Source organism: Saccoglossus kowalevskii, chromosome 19 (assembly GCF_978046115.1).
Source record: "Saccoglossus kowalevskii chromosome 19, keSacKowa6.1, whole genome shotgun sequence".
Lineage (NCBI taxonomy): Eukaryota > Metazoa > Hemichordata > Enteropneusta > Harrimaniidae > Saccoglossus > Saccoglossus kowalevskii.
In genome coordinates this window covers 12170110-12188231 of record NC_140659.1, presented here as the reverse complement: position 1 = coordinate 12188231, position 18122 = coordinate 12170110, and the positions used below count along the sequence as shown (strand labels likewise).

Below are 18122 nucleotides of genomic sequence, written 5' to 3'. Positions count from 1 at the left end.
TTGTGAATAAAAAGAGTGAAAGAAAAGAACTAATTTGCAACTCCAATGGTCAACTTCCTTTAACTTGAACTTGTACATCGGTAATCATGTCACATGGTTTGACTAAATGTTATTTTCAGTTATGTCATTGTTTATGCATTATTGATCAGATTACATGACTGGGCTTATTTTGTGAAATAATTCATCCTATCAGAACAAACTAGACTATGGACAACTTGGGAAAAGTGAGTTTATGAAAAGAACCCACACGTTTTAGCTATGCGAGAGGGAAACAGCGCCACCAAGTGTTGAAAATTACATAATATACTAGTCTTTGTTTATTGGAAGCGCATAGGATGCGGGAGGGAGTTTCTGAAACAAATAACATTATCAGTTGCAAATAATACAGTTGGTCTGGTCAACAATTCTAGGGGGTTGTTCATGATCAATCTATTAGCAACAGGTATGTATGAATTCTAGACTAGTTCACAAAAGTCTAGACCACAAAGGCAAAACAGGCAGACAAACAAAACCTAAGGCCAGAAATAAAAAAAACAAACAGTTTTGCTTCCTACCATCTTGCAGTCACTTCGAAATCTACACCTCATGCATTTTTTTGGCAATTTTGTGCACTGTTAAAGTAGTCATATATGGTAGAATGTGGAAGTGTTTTGTTTTCTGTTTTGTTGCTTTATATCAGCTTTTGACCTTTATCCTACCAGCCCCATGTAAATTTGACTTTGACAAGAATTGACTTGACAAGAATTAATGCATGTATTGAAAAGCATTATTAACTAAATGTTGAACTTGTATCTTGTTTTCTTGCTAGGAAAGAAGGCAAAACATTTTTTTTGGGTCTAAATACTGTCAAAATCCTCATTTACTAGTTTGTAACAAAACAGAGACTACATCATCTATTGTTAATTTCTCAAATTTTTTATTGTACAATTCAGACAGACAAAAAAAAACCCAGGCAATTTAAAAAAAGATGACATAACCAATGTTTTATCATGTACTGGTTAAATTAAGAATGTAAATGTTACAGCAAAAAAAAAAAAAGAGTTAAACATAATTCAATAATGCAGTGATCAGTTGGAGAAGCTTTAAAAATGTTTTCAGTTTCCCCCCATTGCGTAGTCAATTTATTAAATGGTTTTTAGCAACATAACATTACAATTGCTAAGAAACAGTTTCTCTGTAATTTTATACCAGATTTTGAGAACTCATTAAATAAAAATAATGTTGACTATTTACATGTATTAGAGAATCAATTATTGTAAAGTTAAGCATACACAGTATGCTTATTTAAACTGTAAACTGTTTAACTTTCGCTGCTAGTATTTTTCATGATCCTACAATTCAACAGCATAAGGTCCAAATGCAGAACTGAGATAATATTAAAATATAGCAAAAGATTTTTCATTCATTTTCTGTATCTCAATTGCACAAATTATTATTGAAAAGAAGAAAGAAAACATTAATTTTTCGGGTTTGGAAACAATTTATAGAATCCACAGCTTAATTATAATATACCAGAAATAAATGAGTCACAATAACAAGAAATAAAAACATTTGATTTTCTTGCTATTATTGTTACAACCTAAGTTGGCAGTTACATTGAATGGTTTAACAAATTGCCTGCTGAAAGCCTCCAGATATTCAAAACACAGTCCCTCTATCACATGGCCATTTTGAGACCAGTGATAGAGGGACTGAAAGTGAATGGAATAAATCATCAGTAGGTATGGCATTAAAAAAAATGCTTTCCATATACGACTAACGTGTGATATTCTTAACAATCACAACTCATCTGCTTTATCAGTCTGTTAATGATGTGCTAGGTGCACAGCTTGAAATCAAACATACATCTGCCATACTGTGGTTTGCTGGATAGATATTTTGTGGACAATTATATTCATTATTGTATGACCTAGCAAAAATAACACATGATATTACCAGATTGCAGCAAGGAATGATGCGGCACTGTTGGTGGTAGTCCGAAAGATTCAACGTCAGTGCAAAGCTACATACAAGACTGTGCCTGACCCAACCCTCATACCTAACAGTCATAACCAATCAGAGCAACTGTTTTGTTTTTTCAATGTACCAAATTCTGTCCTGAGTACATTTGCTTTGATTCAACTGGATTATGTTAGCTACAACGTTCCGATTTGGAACAAGTAAAACTGGCTGGATCTAGAATGGCTACAACTTTCGGGTAAGCATCATCACAACCATTAAAAATAAATAGAAACTTTCAAGTGACTTGTAATCATGAACATATTATTATAGTTTAAGAGAAAAGAAGCCAGATTTGCATAATAACCCATTATCATAGTCATAAACACTGTATAATGATATATACACAATGTACATATAACTTGCACTTGCTCCATAAGTAAAGTAATTCATGTCTATGATCAAAATAATTTTAAAGATATATAAATGCATTTTTTTTTTTTGGTTTATGTGCATTTCTATTACAGATACACTTAAGAGGAAATGTGACAGATGCAACAATATTTTTGATTTTAGTAATTATTTTAGGTAATGCACCGTTAGTGAAAACTGCATGAAATGTTCAATGTGTTGTTTGGGATTTTTTACAAAGAATAGCCTGAACATTATTTCAAAGAACTTTAGACAAGGTATCAATAAGCTGCATATATGCAAGCAGATATGTTGAAAACACAATACATGCAAAGAAAACTGGGAATTGTGGTAGATTATTCCAACTGTGAAGGAAATTTACAGCAATGAACATTTTTAGCGACTTTAGAGAAATTCAGTCACATGTGGTTATGATTGAATCATGAACATTTCTGGCGGAAAAAATTAGCCTGTTTCGTAGTCTGTCAGCAGGCAGCTCAAAATGCAGCAATTGTCTGTGATGTGTACCGTTATCTTTTAATGACATCCAGTCAATACACTGTTACTCCAACATGAACCTGATCTTTAAAGATCCATGTCATGTGGCTCTGTGGCAAGATAATTTCTATTGTATGGTGTGCACTATTGCTATGTTCACACGGCAGCATTCTATCGGAGCCGAACTACTGCTCCTCCCACGGATTAACAGGAGATTATCTACAATGCGTTCATACGGTCGGAAGCCGAACGAGAGCCGAGATCTGCCAGAGTTAGATTCAGTTCGATCAGAGCCGAGCGGAACAGTGCCCTTGAATAATTAGTGACTGAAAACGATTTTAGTGTCGTGCTTGTGTTTTTTACTTTACATGGCATGATGCCGTTGAGCTAGGAGAAAAAGGAGCCTGACCATGGAGGTAAAAAGACAATGACTGGTATTTTAAATTTGGTACTAGTATCTCGAATAAACAGGAAACACGGCAGCTAAAATACGTTTAATACAGCCTATTCGCTCAAGTTATTGTCATGCAAAATTACCATTTTGTATCTATTAAAACTCCTAGGAAGAATCACAGATTCTCTCTATCTATCATAGACGGACTATGGAAGAATCTAAACCTACCAGGAACACGTCACCGTACCACGATCGCTTCTACGATTTTTATCTTTAGTGTCTTTAAAAAGTTTCCGTTCAGTCGTTCTTTCAAGTTTTTGTCGCATAATTTCGTACGCCAATCTATCGCAATGATTCGTTACTATGCACTAGGACGCGTATCTCTTATTCAAGCAGGAAATTGCGTGAAATTATGAAAGATGTTGTCTCCACCATAATTGAAATGAGAGGTTACTCGAAGAAGACGATTGAGGGCGTGATTTCGGCTCCGATAGTTGGGCCCCGATGCGTTTACACGTTCGGAGCCATGCCGGGACTCAACCCTATCGGAGTTCAACCCCGAGGGTTTAGTGGAGCCGAACTTGGCTCGAGCCGAACGCGTTCACACGGCCATTTTTGCTTGCTCGAGCTGGCTCGAGCCTTTGGGCTCAGATAAAATGCTGCCATGTGAACGTAGCATATGACATGGCCAGTAAACATTTGTTATCTCTTCAACTTAGCCATAAGTCTATTCATTTTATCAAAGTCAGTGACAACATCAACGCCTCCTCCCCTTCTCTATTCAACATAATCCTAGTGATTTGCAGCTTCCTCTTTAAAGTAAGTAGAATGATATGGCTATAATGATAGCACTCAAGTCATACAATATCACTATGTACATTTATTTCATCGTATAAAACACTATTTTAATGATGGCTGGGCTGCTGAATTACACATCATATATTCAACAAATAAATCTGTGAATTGTTGTGCTTTACTAAGAAGTATCTAAAACAGTGATTTAAAGTTTTCATTTGAGATGAGGTAATATTTGATGTAAGTGTCAAGTGTCCCGATCCAAAAATTAGGTGATCGTGAATATAATTTTCCAGAAGACAGAAAGAAAATAATATATTGCAGATACCTGTTTAAAACGTTTATTAATGACTACGGTCACATTATCAGCATGTAATATTAGTGACCTATGTCATTATCAATCTGTAAAACTTTACCTACAATGTTGACTCATCTTCATAAGTGATTGCAGCAACCTTTATGTAAACTTCAGATCTCAGTGACCTATCAACCTGTGGTCCCATTGATCTATGTCAACCTGTGATTTCACTGACTTGAGTCTACAGGTAAACTCAGTGACCTATGTCAACCTGTGATTTCACTGACTCGAGTCTACAGGTAAACTCAGTGACCTATGTCAACCTGTGATTTCAGTGACCTATGTCAACCTATGGTCTCAGTGACCTATGTCAACCTGTGATTTTTCTGACTCGTGTCTACATGTGATCTCAGCGACTTGCACCAAAGTGTGGTCTCAGTGACACATGTCAACTGGATCATGTCATCTTAAGCAACCTTTGAGGAGAGTATGATCTTAGTGAGAGACAAATGTTTTCACCACACAAGATAATGAAACTAAACGACTACATAAACTGAAAAAAAATATATGTACATAACAGATGATTGCACATGGCAGTAATAATGAAATGTTGATGCAAATAATAACCAATACAAGATCATATATACAGAAGTACAAGATTAAAAAAAATACATGTACTGTATTTTGCTCATTAGATGCACATTTACAATAGAAGCCGAAAAAAATACCTTAATGGTAAGCTTGATCATTTAAAAAAAGGACATTTTGATTACAGACACGCCTCTGTCATTTACGTGAGCACATGGGCTACTGATACAGCAATACAGTACACATTTGAAATTTATTACCTAATACAGCTAGCTATGTGGACCAGGCATACTGACAACACAGTCAGCCATGTGTGGACCAGGCACACTGACAACACAGTCAGCCATGTGTAGACCAGGCACACTGACAACACAGTCAGCCATGTGTAGTTCAGGCATACTGACAACATAGTCAGCCATGTGTGGACCAGGCATATTGACAACACAGTCAGCCATATGTGGACCATGCATACTGACAACACAGTCACTCATGTGTGGACCAGACATACTGACAACACAGTCAGCCATGTGTGGACCAGATATACTGACAACGCAGTCAGCCATGTGTGGACCAGACATAGTGACAACACAGTCAGCCATATGTGGACCAGACATAGTGACAACACAGTCAGCCATGTGTGGACCAGACATAGTGACAACACAGTCAGCCATGTGTGGATCAGGCCTACTGACAACACAGTCAGCCATGTGTAGACCAGGCACACTGACAACACAGTCAGCCATGTGTAGACCAGGCACACTGACAACACAGTCAGCCATGTGTAGACCAGGCACACTGACAACACAGCCATGTGTGGACCAGACATACTGACAACAAAGTCAGCCATGTGTGGACCAGACATACTGACAACAAAGTCAGCCATGTGTGGACCAGACATACTGACAACAAAGTCAGCCATGTGTGGACCAGGCATAGTGACAATACAGTCAGCCATGTGTGGACCAGACATACTGACAACAAAGTCAGCCATGTGTGGACCAGGCATAGTGACAAGACAGACAGCCATGTGTAGTTCAGGCATACTGACAACATAGTCAGCCATATGTGGACCATGCATACTGACAACAAAGTCAGCCATGTGTGGACCAGGCATAGTGACAACACAGTCAGCCATGTGTGAACCAGGCACACTGACAAAACAGTCAACCATGTGTGAACCAGGCATACTGACAACACAGACAGCCATGTGTGGTCCAGACATACTGACAACAACACAGTCAGCCATGTGTGGACCAGGCACACTGACAACACAGTCAGCCATGTGTGGACCAGGCATACTGATAAAACAGTCAGCCATGTGTGGACCAGGCATACTGACAATGACAGAACTACATGACATGGTTAGCTCTGTACAAGCAAGCAATTAGAGGCTCTGAGCCATTCATAAATTGCAGAGATAGATAACTGGGAATGTGTCCTTAAACCCCACAAATTTCTGTCTAAACACTGCCATATTCATATCAGAGCAAGTGAAGTTTATAAAACTGTAAGCCAGGATTTAACCTTTCAACAATAGCATTTAGAATAATCTTAAATAATGAATACAATTTCTATGAATTATTTAAAAACACTGATATTGAAGATTGATTACTATGCCCTCACAAACAACAGTGCCAGTTGTAATTTGTTAATGATGGTGTGGTAAAATATCATGATTATACTGCGTAACTATGCAAGATGTAGAATAGTTTGTTGAAGGCACCATTATACACAGTGATGCATTGTATGTATATAACAGGTCAAACTATTTTAATTTGTAAATGTCTTCACTTCTATGCAGCTAACCTTGTCCATATATCTCTCGAAGTTTTTCACAAGATGGCGTTCCCAAATTCTGAGCCTTTTCATACAATTTCCTATCGCTGAAATATTTTGCTTTGTAAAACAGATTTTCTCCTGCAAATAGAACACAAAATAGGATTGATAAGTGACAATAATCATCATTTAGGATTTCCATTGCTCACCACCCACCCCCTTCCCAATTACGGTCAAATCACAAAAATAACTATGCACCCACACTTGTCACCATGTTTGAGGGCAAGAATCGAGAGTGAGTATCCAAACATCACCCTCCCAATGACGGCCAAACTACAAAAATAACTACATGGATGCAGCAATCCCAGTAAAAACACCAACACTTGTCATCATGTTGAAGAATCAGAGGCGAGTATCCATATATCATGACCCAAAATATTTCAAAGTCAAAACATCCAAGTAAGGACCACCATCATATGACTTTAGACTTACTTAAGCTCCATAGATAATACACATAGTCTAGGTGCCACACTACTAGAAAGACACAAGCTTGCAACTAACTCCAAATAACCCTCATTCTTGCATTTACTACTGAGCATACACTATTATAAACGCAATGAATGATTTCACTTACTATAAGTTTGTTCTTTCCAACAATTATTTCTAAGATTTGAAACGTGCTCTTCTTCAACGATTCGGTCAACTTCACGGATACGTCCTTGAAATTCTTTTACAAAATCTTTCTGTGGAATCAAATAAAAGTTGAAAACTATAGAATGTGTGGCACTAGTGGTGAAAGATTGAAAACTGAACTCTTCAAATACTTCTACAGATCATAAACATAAACTGACCTTGACATAGTACTTTATTTCTAAGTTAAAAGTTTTTCTTTCTTCTGTGAATAACCTACAAATAATTAACAGCAATAATAATACAATAAATAACTCAATGAGAATAGTCAGAATATATTGATAAAATTGAAGAAATGCTTTACTTACCCTTTAGGATTTAAAGTATACGGAGGTGCTTGTATTAGCTGACTAGATAAGAGTGATAATACTACTAAGACAAGAATTGGTAAAAGCTGTATCATATATGCATAGGATGCCTATTAAAAAAAACAAAAAAACATTAATTACATGTAGAAAACAAGAATACTCCCTAAAGTGACCCAAGTCTTGTGATCATATATCATAGCAGATCTTGACTGTCTCAAAGTCGCATTTCCTATGTGGCAAACCTCAAAAAATTTTCCTGATTGATCATCAGTAACATTTTTTATCTTCTGTTATCAGTGATGCACTGAAAACTAACCTGATGCCACCATACAGAAAGGTGATCGTCATGACACAGCACTTTGGCACACTTGGCCTATGAATGGTCTGATAATGCCGGTGATGCTAGTCATCATCATGATACAGTACCGACACTAATTCTGATCATTTAATGGCCTATTACTCATTACAGAATATGTAGGTCAGCAAAATGGATACAATGCTGATTTTCCATACAGGACCTAGTTAGTGTGAATGTACTACTGTAAAACCATTTATCCCGGTATATTCACTGGCATTTAATTTCACTATTTTGATGATTTGAGCAATTTCACTTGGTTTTAAGTTTACCAACTTGGCAAGAAAATAATTGTCATCTCACACGTTCACATGAATATGATTTTATGGATTTTTACAGATAATCTAGCGGATTAGTGAAAATAGCAAAATTAAAACGCAGTGAATAATTAATACTTCTACAGCATTTACATCTCTTTGTATTCATATAAGTACTAACCTCAGTAGGCTGTGATTGTCTGTGTGCTTGACGCTGTCGTCGTCGGTGTACATGTACACGATTAGATGGCATGCCACCGCCAAAGAAAATATTAAATAATTCTTCCGCAGAAATATCTCCTACAATGAGTAAAAAGACATTAGAAATTAATAAGGAATTTGATCTATAGCATTGCAATCTACTATTTCCATTTTACATTTTCAGTAGTAGCTAAAAGAATTTTAGTTGAGCATCAGCCAAATTAAAGCGCAACTCTGCAATCCTGGGGATTAAAGTGCATCATGAGAATGGCCCATCCATCTTTTGCTATGGTTAAAATAAGTCACATTTTATTGATTCAGTATGCAACAAATGCAATTTTTGGTTTATATGTGCTTCTGAGAGCAAATACGGTACAGATATCAGTATTACTGTTACAGTACCTTCAAAACCCCGACTGAAATCCCAATCGTCGTCATCATCTTCATGATAATGGTGGTGGTGATGATGATGATTTCGTCGCCTCCTTGTAGTAATTTCTTCTTCACTACCAAATTGATCATATCGCTTCTTTTTTTCAGTATCACTCAAAACACCAAAAGCATTCCCAATGGCTGAAAATGAGTATTACACAAATATTAAAAATCTACAACCAAAGTGAGTATGAATGAACTGTGGACCAGTGTACCCTCTAACAGGACTTATTTTGTACATCTCAAATAAAAATGGAATCCCAAAAATAAAGTAGGTTCAAACACATGAACACATAAATGCTTGGAGTAAAAATAGAATCCCCAAAATCAACTTATCATCAGCTGGTTCAGTTAAAATTAAAATGTATGTCACTACTGTAGAACACGTCTTTTTCGCGAATTTAGCAAGAGAACTGATTCGCTAATTCAAGATGTCGCTAATAATGACTTTATTATCAATTCAAAATGGCCACCAAACAAAGAAATCAACAATAACAAGAGAGATTCGCTAAAATTGCATGCCGCTTTTTCAACATGTTATACAGTATATACCGGTACATCACGAGGTACAAACAATAATGTTGTTGTCCCTGATTTTCTTTGTTTTACACTTATTTTGTTTATAAAATGTGAAATTCAAGGTCACATAACTACAGTAAGGTGTTTTTCAAGATTAAATTATCAATATATAATGTTCTGTTACATCATTTGTGCATTAGAGAATAAGCATGACTAGATGCATCACAAAAAATCTATGAGCATCAGTGATGCATCATATCAGGTTAGAGGACATAGCATAATGAGCATGGTACACATCCAAAAATATTGTTCAGAGAAGAGACTCTCAAATTGTCGGAGAAGCACTTTCATTTGAATGAAGATACCAACAATTTCTCAAGAAACAGATGGGGAAAAATGATCAAAATGTTCATTTTTGCACTGGTTTCCACGGTAAATCAACATTTTGCTTTGTATGATCTTAATATTTTATAACATAAAACTGACATTTAATTTACTCAGTGTGATAATAGTTTGTCATTATTTATATACAATAGGAAGTTTGCTCCCATAATGCATTGCATATAAGCACAGTAACATGCTCACTGATGCCAAATTTAACTGAAACCTGTCTTAACTACATGATATTGATAAACAAGCAGCCTGTCGGCTGAGATAGCTCCGCTGTTAGCAATGCACATGGCAATTAAAGAACAGAAGATATCATTAGAAAATGAACAAATCTGAGAGAGGTCCACATGTAGTACCTACATATGTAATATCAAAGCAATTGGACATGCGGTTTTCAACAAGAAGTCGAAAATATCACTTTTTACCAAAAATTACAAAAATATTCACCGAAATTAGAGAATTAAAGATATCATTACAAAATGAACAAATCTGAGAGAGGTCCACATGTAGTACCTATATATGTAATATCAAAGCAATTGGACTTGCGGTTTTCAACAAGAAGTCGAAAATATCACTTTTTACCAAAAATTACAAAAATATTCACCAAAATTAGAGAATTGAAGATATCATTACAAAATGAACAAATCTGAGAGAGGTCAACATGTAGTACCTATATATGTAATATCAAAGCAATTGGACTTGCGGTTTTCAACAAGAAGTCGAAAATATCACTTTTTACCAAAAATTACAAAAATATTCACCAAAATTAGAGAATTAAAGATATCATTACAAAATGAACAAATCTGAGAGAGGTCCACATGTAGTACCTATATATGTAATATCAAAGCAATTGCACTTGCGGTTTTCAACAAGAAGTCGAAAATATCACTTTTTACTAAAAATGACAAAAATATTCACCAAAATTAGAGAATTGAAGATATCATCATGAAATGAACAAATCTGAGAGAGGTCTACCCAAGGTACATATACACCAAGTATCAAAGCATTCAGGCTTGTAGTTTTCAAGAAGAAGTCGAAAAAGTAAAACATTGACACGGACGACGACGGACGACGACGACGGACAATCACTCATATGATAAGCTCCGCTCGACAAAGTCGACAGCGGAGCTAAAAAGTTTGTCTATTTCCATGTTTATTTATAGATTATCTCCCATTCATTTATACACACTATATCAGATCACATGCTTAGAACAACGTATCTGCTGAGTGCCCAAAGCTCCTAACCATACCAGATCTATATGGATACTGAGATTCCTGTTTCAATCCAGAGAATTCATATACCTTTTCTAAATTGTTCGGTTTTAGAAATTTCTAATACAAGGTGTTGGAGAAGCAAAATGATGCTCAGTTTAAATTTCCAGTTTACATTGGATATGATTTAAATATGGTAAGACCCTTGTAACAATATAGCTATTTTGACCTAGCAAGTGATTGTAGATGCAAATGGTGGTCAAAATCTCAGCCAATGAACTTATTTTTATCTCTCAAATATCATTCTATTTTCTCCCATCATCATGTCCCCCTTTCCCCTGATCAATATTTGTGCAACCAAGTTTTGTAGCTCTCGTTATTAACAAAATCTCACTGGATGTTTGTGTCTGAAGTCTACTGTACGTGTAGATGCTCTGGATAATGAAACACTATGTCAATGTAGATCTGGAAAGGTTAGGAGGTAGAGCCTAAATCATTTCAATACTTCTACCAATACAAAGTTTGGAATAGAAGTTAGTAAAGTTAATGTGCACACATTAACAACGACAACAACGGTGATGGCGACAGACATTTTCCTCTTAATATACTTTTCCCTTTCATCTTTGATAATACGGGCAAGGTAAAAATGGTGAGGTGTCATACACGTATCATTCTAAATACCATCAAGTAACAGCATAGGCTGACATACGTGAGAATCAATAATGCTAATTGCAGCCAGCATGTATAAATGCAAATTCCTGTACAACATGCAATCAGAACATGGAATTTGTTTATTAACTACTAGAAGTGATCTGTAATAGTTTACCTTTGAAAGCATCTGTGGCACCCGGTGCATGGTTTTTGTCAGGATGAAACTGTAATGCTAATTTTCTGTAGGCTTTTTTCAAATCTATATCTGACACATCTTTGGGAACTCCAAGGATCTCATAATAATCTTTACACTTTTTTATCCTGAAATTGAGGAACAGTGGAAGTGTTATTTTGTCAGATAAACTGGAAAGAACTATTAAGAAAAACGAATTCTTGAAATCAACTGTTGAAGAATACAAACCTTCTGACAGAGTCGGCCTGTTCTGGGGAATAATCCAGTTTGATTTCTTTGTGTTGATTGGTGTCAGGTTTGACCTGCTCATCTGTTGTATGGGCTCTCCCATTGGAGGTAGCAGACTTTTTTGAATGAGAACTTCCATTTCTTTGAAGGGATTCCAACAAAACTAACAATATAAATGAAAAAGAAAAATTATGGTCAAGAAAAAAACAACGGGTGTATCACTATAACCTACCTAATCAAAAGAAGAATTATTGTGTTATTATGGTTAATCACATTGTCTTTAAGGCACAAGACAGCTGTTATTTCATGTTTATTGGTGGTGCATGTCTATTTTCTGTTTCTGGGAGCAAAATCTCACCACATCCAATTCATAATTGTGGCAAACACAGCTGCAATATGCCGAGTCACGCCTATACTATTTGGGGTTATGTGTACCCTCTAACATGACAGATTTTGTAGGGATCTTGAGTCAAAATAGAATCCCCCAAAATTAACTCTTTGCTGGCCTAACAGATTTGTCTTCAAGGGTAGGATCAACAAAAATCAACTTGCATCTTTGTGGAATAATATATATTGCTTATGTACCAAGTTTGAATAAACTTGGTGATTGTATTCTCAAGTTATAAGGAAAGATGAAAAATATTTTTGACGCACAATATGGTCGTTAGGCAAACAGGTTTTACTAATATTCTAAGTTCGAACAAAACAGCCAGCACAACTTATGGACAATGTCAAGCTATTTAGGGGTCAAATATAAGCACCATTTTGAACTGAAGAACAATCTGGAGCTTCTGAATATCATCATGTATAAACTATGTACTAAGTTTTGGAAAAATCGGTCCTAGAACTTCTGAGATAATGCGACAGACAGAAAGACTGTCCAGTCGAGAGATAATTTGCCAGAATAGTTCCATTAGTAGTTCATGTGCTTACGTGAATTACAGTTTCGTTTTTCTGGTCAAAACAACAGGTGGTATTACCTGGTCAATAAAATTCACAAATACAAATACGTTTTCAAGATTAGTGCAGGCACACAAAAAATATGATTTTTATGTAAGTTCTCACAGTGTTTAATTTCCAACATCATACCCGGGGTTTTGTAAACATAGTGACAGTAGTGACAGTATTAGTTCTGTCAGGTACATCATACATGCAAGTCTCTGGGATACAAACTATAAATAAATGCGATTTTAAGAACCAAAACAATAATTTGCAATATTTTTGCACACATAGATCCAGCCTGCAAAGGAGTATGTTAATAAAACAAACACATAACAAAAGAAGCGATAACATCATGGGCTAGCCTAATCAATGAATATATGAAGAAACACATACAGGCTACAGTCCTATTAAATGTCTGCCTTCTGTCCAACTCATGCAAGGCTTCAATACAACAATAGAATCAGCACAGGACATTTAAGAAAGTTCTAACATTTTGAAGGACACAACTGGTATAATCCTTGACCTACACTTTATACAAATTTTTTAAAATTATGCTAATTTATTCATGACCTAGCAGTTTCTTTGCTCATGAATATTCATTAATTTGTGGGTCAATACATTCTAAAAGGGGCGATATATTATTTTTGGGGGAAGAGTTAGAAAGGGGGGATTAGCAATCCTTAGGGGGTCAATACAAAAGAAGGGGTGCATTTGGAGAGCAGCAATGCTCCTCGTGTCTGTTGTTGTTGCACGTGACTTCCAGCTGTCAACTGTGTTCATACTGCAACGTCTTCGACTGGCTTCCATGTGAGGTAGTATTCTTGTGTTCTGTTTTTCTGACTTGAGTTCTTCATAAACAGAAGTTGCTGTTTATGTTTTTAACGTCTTTCATATCTTGTCTTGTAGGAGTGTCCTGTCCGTGATTTGAACTTGCACTCTTTGAGTTCCCAGCGCACTGTCTTGTCCACTGTACCACGAGTGTCTTCACACAAGTGATGGGATTAAGTCCTATTTATAGGAGCACTGTTCACACTAGCATTAAAAAATCGTACTAAACCGTACTAGATTTGAACCAGCAATCTCTCACATTGATGACATTGTACATATCCACTGAACCATATGGGTCATGCAAATGAATGATTTGTTGTCACATTTAGCTTTATTGCAAATTAGTGTTTGCGAGAAAAGATGGGCAGGGATGGGAATTGAACCCGGGTCCTCCTGATCACTATGTAGACAACTGACCCACAGACAACAATAGATTGACAGGTTGTGTTTGCATTTGATGAGACTATATAGTGTGTATATATATAGAAATACAACATATTTCTATTATTGAGTTATAATTGTCCAAAAAATTGCCAATTTTGTGTTTTTACGTGTGTAAACTATATGCATGGCATAAACCGTTAGAGTACATCTTGCCAATTGGGTGTTTGCCATTTGCATTGCCCATACCTGACCCGACCATAACGCCAAGACACGTTCCTGTTAATAATTCCGTTGCCCATACCTGACCCGACCCTAACCCTAGTGCCAAGACACGTTCCTGTTAATAATTCCGTTGCCCATACCTGACCCGACCCTAATCCTAATGCCAAGACACGTTCCTGTTAATAATTCCGTTGACCACACCTGACCCGACCCTAACCCTAATGCCAAGACACGTTCCTGTTGATAATTCCGTTGACCACACCTGACCCGACCCTAACCCTAATGCCAAGACACGTTCCTGTTAATAATTGCTCAATAATGATACTCTGTTGTGCACTGTCTGCGGATAAGTTGCATTGATGTCAACTGATTAAACAAGTCGCGTTTAAGTAATATATTGAGACTTATTTTGGTGTAGACAACACTCGTTTAATTATTTTACACCATTACAAGTTGTTAAATTGAGAGAATAAATGTGTGGACAAATATTTGAGACTTATTTTGGTGTAGAAAAGTCGCGTTTAATTAACTTCCACCAATTACAAGTTGTTAAATTGAGAGAATAAATGTCTCAACAAATATTTAATACTTATTTTGGTGTAGACAAGTCGCATTTAATTAACTTCCATCATTAAATGTTGTTAAATTGTGAAAATGAATTTATGGACTAATATTTGAGACTTATTTTGGTGTAGAAAAGTCGCATTTAACTTCCAGCAATTACAAGTTGTTAAATTGAGAGAATAAATGTCTCAACAAATATTTAATACTTATTTTGGTGTAAACAAGTCAAGTTTAATTAACTTCCACCAATTACAAGTTGTTAAATTGAGAGAATAAATGTCTCAACAAATATTTAATACTTATTTTGGTGTAAACAACTCGCTTTTGATTAATTCCAACAATTACAAGTTGTTAAATTGAGAGAATAAATGTGTGGACAAATATTTGAGACTTATTTTGGTGTAGACAAGTCGTGTTTAATTAACTTTCACCAGTTGTTAAAATAATGAAATAAATATACTGGTATCATTGGATATTTGATTTAATTGTGAAACTTTCTAACAAAATGTTAACTGCTGACTTTGAACCCTCAATCAACAATTCCGCAGACACAGTATAAATTCCACAACACCACAGGAGATATAAGTCTGTTGCCTGAATTGTTTTCGTAATATAGGGAACGCCATCCACACTTCAACAAAACTTACCTTGACTTGGGTCTTGTTTATGTCTTGCCACAATCTGGAAACTGTTGAACAAATTGCGCGTCGTTCAGTTTAAGACGCATGTTATTTTATTATTTATTCATTAAGTTTTGCATGGTGGAGTTTCGTGAGGTTTATTATTTTTTCGCAACGTTCTTTGTTTACTTGTTACGGTTTGAGGGATTTCAGTTCATTTGATTTACGTTTTTAAGGTAGCTATGAGCGGAACTCAAACCCACTGTCTTTTCAAGCTAATTTTGTTTTACTGTAGAATACTTTATTTTCGCTTGGAATTTATTTTCGTTATTTTCGCTGAAGGGATGATTCCGTGAAAATAAAATCCAGCGAATATACTTTTTTTCCTATATTTCACATTCAACTCATCAAAAATCAGTGAAAATAAATTGCATAAAGAATGCCTAAAAAGCCTTTTCAGCGAAAATTAATTCCAGCGAAAATAAAGTATTCCACAGTATCTCGATGGCACGCTTGTGTACCACGCCACGACGTTGAGTGGTGTTCATTTTTCAAACTACTCCAATGTTCCGATGAGAAATGTTCCAAACGGGAAAGCCAAAACGATTGCTGGTTTCTGATTGCTTCGGTTCTGGTGAGTGTGTATCTAGTGTGATTCGAACACATTTCGTTTGTATTGTGCGTTTTTTTATTTCCCATGTTGGCTACGCCGTAATATGCAACCACTTCCCCATTTTATTGTGATTTTGTGAGTGTTTAATGTCTTCCTCACTGGTCACACCATGACCCAGTTTCAACTACACGGCCATTTTGCAACGAAGTGTGTGACCCTTGGCGTGACCCAACTGACTATATGATCGTTCTGTTCAACTGTTAAGCTAGGATTTATTACCGTTATTATCATTATATTGTCACGTGATTTGTTTTACCTTATGTGTAATGTCTTATGTATCTTTATTGTAATTTGTATATACCAATTCGTATATACCGAGGAAACAACCCCAATTAAAGGTCATGTATTTTGTGACGTCACTAATTCGTGTGTAGGTACGGCTTCTAGAACCGTGCCTAATCCTTTGATGCTTTCATGATTTTTTAAAGTAATGTAAGTAACGTAATCAATGTTACTGGTGCAAACACTGTGAAATAATAACTTTGTTTGCATATATAATATCGAAAGATTATGACATTAGTAGGGCCCCAAAATATGAAAATTATTTACCTCGTACTGATAATTGAGTACGCGGAAACCAGAACTTAATAATATGATAGGGGCTTTTGGTTCATCCAAAATGCGCCAGGAAGTCAAGTGTATTGGACCGTGACGTAAAATAACCACGACGAACACACGATTATTATACTAGTACCAGTATTAAGTGTGTAAGTTGCGAGCTTAACAAATAATAACTGGCCATCGGACATCGCGCATACATTTTTTAAAGCAATTTTCTTCGTTGTATACAAAATGTATACAATAGCTGGTGATGTCCCTGATAAAAATGCACTAAACATACTAGTGAAGTTCGAAAAAAATAGACAGAATGAAAAAAATAATGTCGGAAGAACGCAGGAAAATAAATGATATGATTCCAAAAATGCATTGTAAAACTTCCCCGGCTTCGCGTCTTTGAGGGGGGATTACATTACATTGCACTAAAAGTTAGACATTACCTTTCGCTTTTTTGGATGGATATAATCTGTCAGCTTTTTGTAAAAATTTTATCGCCTTCTCACAGTTTCCTGATGCGATATATTGCTGTGCGATCTCAATACATCGCTCACTCTCGTCCTTATTGCCGTCCATTTTGGATTTCATATATTGGACTATTTCCTAACGGATAATTTCTAGTACACAATGCGTGTTCAAATATACTTTTTATCCAACATTTTAAAGCTCCCCCAAATCGTTTTTGGTGACTTTATGCAACTCTTTTTTAATTTGATAACAACAAACACTGTTTTTATTGCAAGGGAATATGTGTAACTTGCCACATTGAGATATTTTCGAATACGGTTTTGTAAATGACTTTAAAGTACATTTTTTGTATCAAAGAATGATGATTGGGCTACGTGGCGATTCTAATGTGTGATGTTTTTTGAAACTGTGAGAATAATTTTCTTTGCTTTGGAGTAAATAACCAATATGTTGTGTAATAACACACAGAAGGTTGCAAGACAGGGAATATTTTCCCGGAACAAGAGTCGCCAGTGTTTCAAAACGAACATTTTATAGTGTGTCGTCGTCTTTATAACAGACCAATCATATCTCTCGTTATAAACCACCAGAAAGATAGAATGTACGAGTATACATAGAGGTCACAATACAAGTGGGTCAGCTCTACAAATATTCACATTATAATGTCGGTGTGTACCGGGTAGCCCTGATCGCAGTCTCTGAACTGATCAAGGTACAGCTACAGCAAAGTTG

At 35.9% G+C, this 18122-nt stretch overlaps 1 protein-coding gene across 1 annotated transcript; it reads right to left on the bottom strand.

Annotated features, from left to right (window-relative positions):
- Nucleotides 1-896: 896 nt before the first annotated feature.
- Nucleotides 897-17519, bottom strand: LOC102809662 (dnaJ homolog subfamily B member 12-like). Its single transcript, XM_006822832.3, has 9 exons — nt 17366-17519; nt 12135-12297; nt 11889-12034; nt 8912-9082; nt 8490-8608; nt 7697-7806; nt 7550-7604; nt 7333-7441; nt 897-6839 (listed from the first exon to the last, which is right to left on the bottom strand). The coding sequence occupies exons 1-9, from the start codon at nt 17508-17510 to the stop codon at nt 6724-6726; spliced, it is 1134 nt and encodes a 377-aa protein (XP_006822895.2). The 5' UTR covers nt 17511-17519; the 3' UTR covers nt 897-6723.
- Nucleotides 17520-18122: the final 603 nt, after the last annotated feature.

What these genes read in the sequence shown, in the direction of transcription:
- LOC102809662 (XM_006822832.3), bottom strand. Translation starts at nt 17,510, where the DNA reads ATGAAATCCAAAATGGACGGCAATAAGGACGAGAGTGAGCGATGTATT. An exon ending in CAGGCCGACTCTGTCAGAAG is followed by an intron (nt 12,035 to 12,134) that starts GTTTGTATTCTT and finishes CCTCAATTTCAG; the next exon opens with GATAAAAAAGTGTAAAGATT. An exon ending in AAATAAAGTACTATGTCAAG is followed by an intron (nt 7,442 to 7,549) that starts GTCAGTTTATGT and finishes TTGATTCCACAG; the next exon opens with AAAGATTTTGTAAAAGAATT.